We start from the raw sequence: 2,443 nt of genomic DNA, 5'->3' as shown, positions 1-2,443 counted from the left end.
ATGTTTTCTCTTGGGACTCAGCCTAACAGAAATGCTGGCACCAAGACAGTTGTAAAAGGTGTCAGGATCACAGTGCAAGAGCAACAACAACAAAAAGGGAGACAGATGAGGACCATTAATAGAGGAATAAAGTCATTTTGAGGAAATCTGTTAATGGTCCTGGGGTGTTGCCTGCATCCTGGGTTAGGCTGTTGTGCCTTTAGGGTGTTGTTTACGATAGTCCTCAACCTCCTCTATTCCCTGTAAAATGGGAGGTCTCAGTATGGCGAAAATGGAGTTTCATCTCTTGACAAGACCACTTCCCAGGAAGAGCTGTGCTTCCAAGGGCTTCACCCCAAGAGGCCAGGGATATCTGGTGCCTCAGTTTTGGGGTGTTGAGGCTGACCCCTGGGTCAGGTACTATTGGGATGTATACATTGTTGGTGGGAATGTAAAATGGTGCAGCCACTTTGGAAATGTTTGGCAGTTGCTCAAAAACTTAAACATAGAGTTATCATATGACCTGACTTGGGTATATACCCAAGAAAAACAAAAACATGTATTCACACAAAACTTATACATGAACGTCCATAGTATCCATAATAGTGTCAAAAAGTAACCCCCCAAATGTTCAACTCATAAATGGGTAAAACGTGATCTATCCCCAAGACATATTGAATCCCTAGCACCTGCAAATGTGACCTTATTTGGAAACTAGAGTCCCAGTGCATGAAATTCATGCACTCAGGGCGATGGGGGTGGGGCACCCCTTAGCCTGGCCTGTACCCTCTCGCAGTCCAGGAGCCCTCAGGGGATGTCCAACTGCCATGGAGGCAAGAGAGGCTCCCGCTACCGCCACTGAGCTCACCAGCCATGAGCCCTGCCCCTGTGGGAACCCACTGACCACCAGGGGGCAGCTCCTGTAATGAGTGTCTGCCCCTGATGGTCAGTGCGCATCATAGCAACCAGTTGTTCTGCTGTCAGGCTGAATGTGAAAGGACACAGGCCAGGACGAGGCACCCCACCAGTGCACGATTGGAGCCAGGGAGGGACGCGGGAGGTTGGCCAGCTGGGGAGGGGCCACGGGAGGGCTCAAAGGCATCTGGCCCATCTCGCTCAGTCCCAATCAGCTGGACCCAACAACAAGCTAACCTACTGGTCAGAGCATCTGCCCCCTGGTGGTCAGAACATCGGCCCCCTGGTGGTCAGGACACATCATAGCAAACGGTTGAGGGGCCTTAGCATATCATTAGCATATTACACTTTGATTGGTTGAATGGCCCACTGGATGACTGGACATTTAGCATATTAGGCTTTTATGATATAGGATTATACTTATGTAATGTATGTACTTTACATATAAAGGATGACCCAAAATTGATGCAAGAAGTAATTTTGATAGAAAACACAGGTTTATAATTAAAAATTGTAAATGTTTTATTGATTCATAAAGTATACATTCTGGGTTATGTACGGAATAGCACATCAGGTAAATGGCCTCCACGGCTTTGCTGGCACATACGCAAAGCCATGGTCTTCATTGGTCTTCATTGTCCCTGCTCCTGGGCCATAATTGGTACTTGGTAATGCTTATCAAATTGAAGGGACTGAAATCAAAGGGCAACAGATATTAGAATCTGATTCAATAAACCAAGTAAAATTAGGCTTTTATTTTTTGTTATTGTTGTTGTTAATGCTCATGCAAAATTCAAATCTTGCGTGAATTTTGGGACACCCTTTATAAATACAAATATATACACACATATCTTACCTAATAATAGACAAACATGCAAATTGACCATCCCTCCGCTATGCCCACCAGCCAATCGGATGGGTATGCAAATTAACCCAGCAAAGATGGCAGTTAATTTGCATACATAGGCGCCCAGCAGCCTGGGTCTCGGGAACATCGTCAGCACCCAGGTCACTCCAAGGAAGGCCCCGTGTGGGCCCTGAGCAGCCTAGGAAGGGCCTGAGCCAGGGGCCTCCTGGGCAGGCCGAGCCTGCCATTGGAGCCAAGGGGGCCCTAGGCATTAGGCCTGGGCAGAGGCGGAGCTGGCGATCGTGGGGAGCAGGGGCGGAGCTGTCAATCACGAGGAGCTTGGGGTCCCTTGCCCAGGCCTAACTCCTCAGCCAGAGATGTTAGGCCTGAGCAGAGGCAGAGCCCGAGATGGCGGGGAGCTGGGGGTCCCCTGCCCAGGCCTAACTCATCGGCAGGGACCAAGTAGGCCGGGGCAGGGGTAGAACCAGCCATCGCTGGGAGCAGGGGCAGAGTCAGTGATGGGGGGGAGCTGGGGGTCGCCTGTCCATGCCTAATGCTTCTGCCAGAGGCGTTAGGCCTAGGCAGGGGTGGAGAAGGAGATCGTGAGGAGCTGGGTGTCCCCTGCCCAGGCCTAACACCTCGGTCAGAGGGTTAGGCCTGGGCATGGGCAGAGCCAGCTATTGCAAGCAGGGGCGGAGGCGG

General features: G+C 50.6%; 1 protein-coding gene across 1 annotated transcript in view; it reads right to left on the bottom strand.

The window, feature by feature from the left end:
• Positions 1 to 233: 233 nt before the first annotated feature.
• Positions 234 to 2,443, bottom strand: part of LOC102768485 (keratin-associated protein 12-2-like) — a 4,259-nt gene continuing 2,049 nt past the window's right edge. The window contains 1 exon segment of the mRNA XM_015568858.1: positions 234 to 240. Coding sequence (XP_015424344.1) covers positions 234 to 240 — 7 coding nt within the window.

The sequence above is a fragment of the Myotis davidii genome, unplaced genomic scaffold, assembly GCF_000327345.1.
Source record: "Myotis davidii unplaced genomic scaffold, ASM32734v1 scaffold512, whole genome shotgun sequence".
NCBI classification, from domain to species: Eukaryota; Metazoa; Chordata; class Mammalia; order Chiroptera; family Vespertilionidae; genus Myotis; species Myotis davidii.
This window is presented reverse-complemented; position numbering and strand designations above follow the sequence as displayed.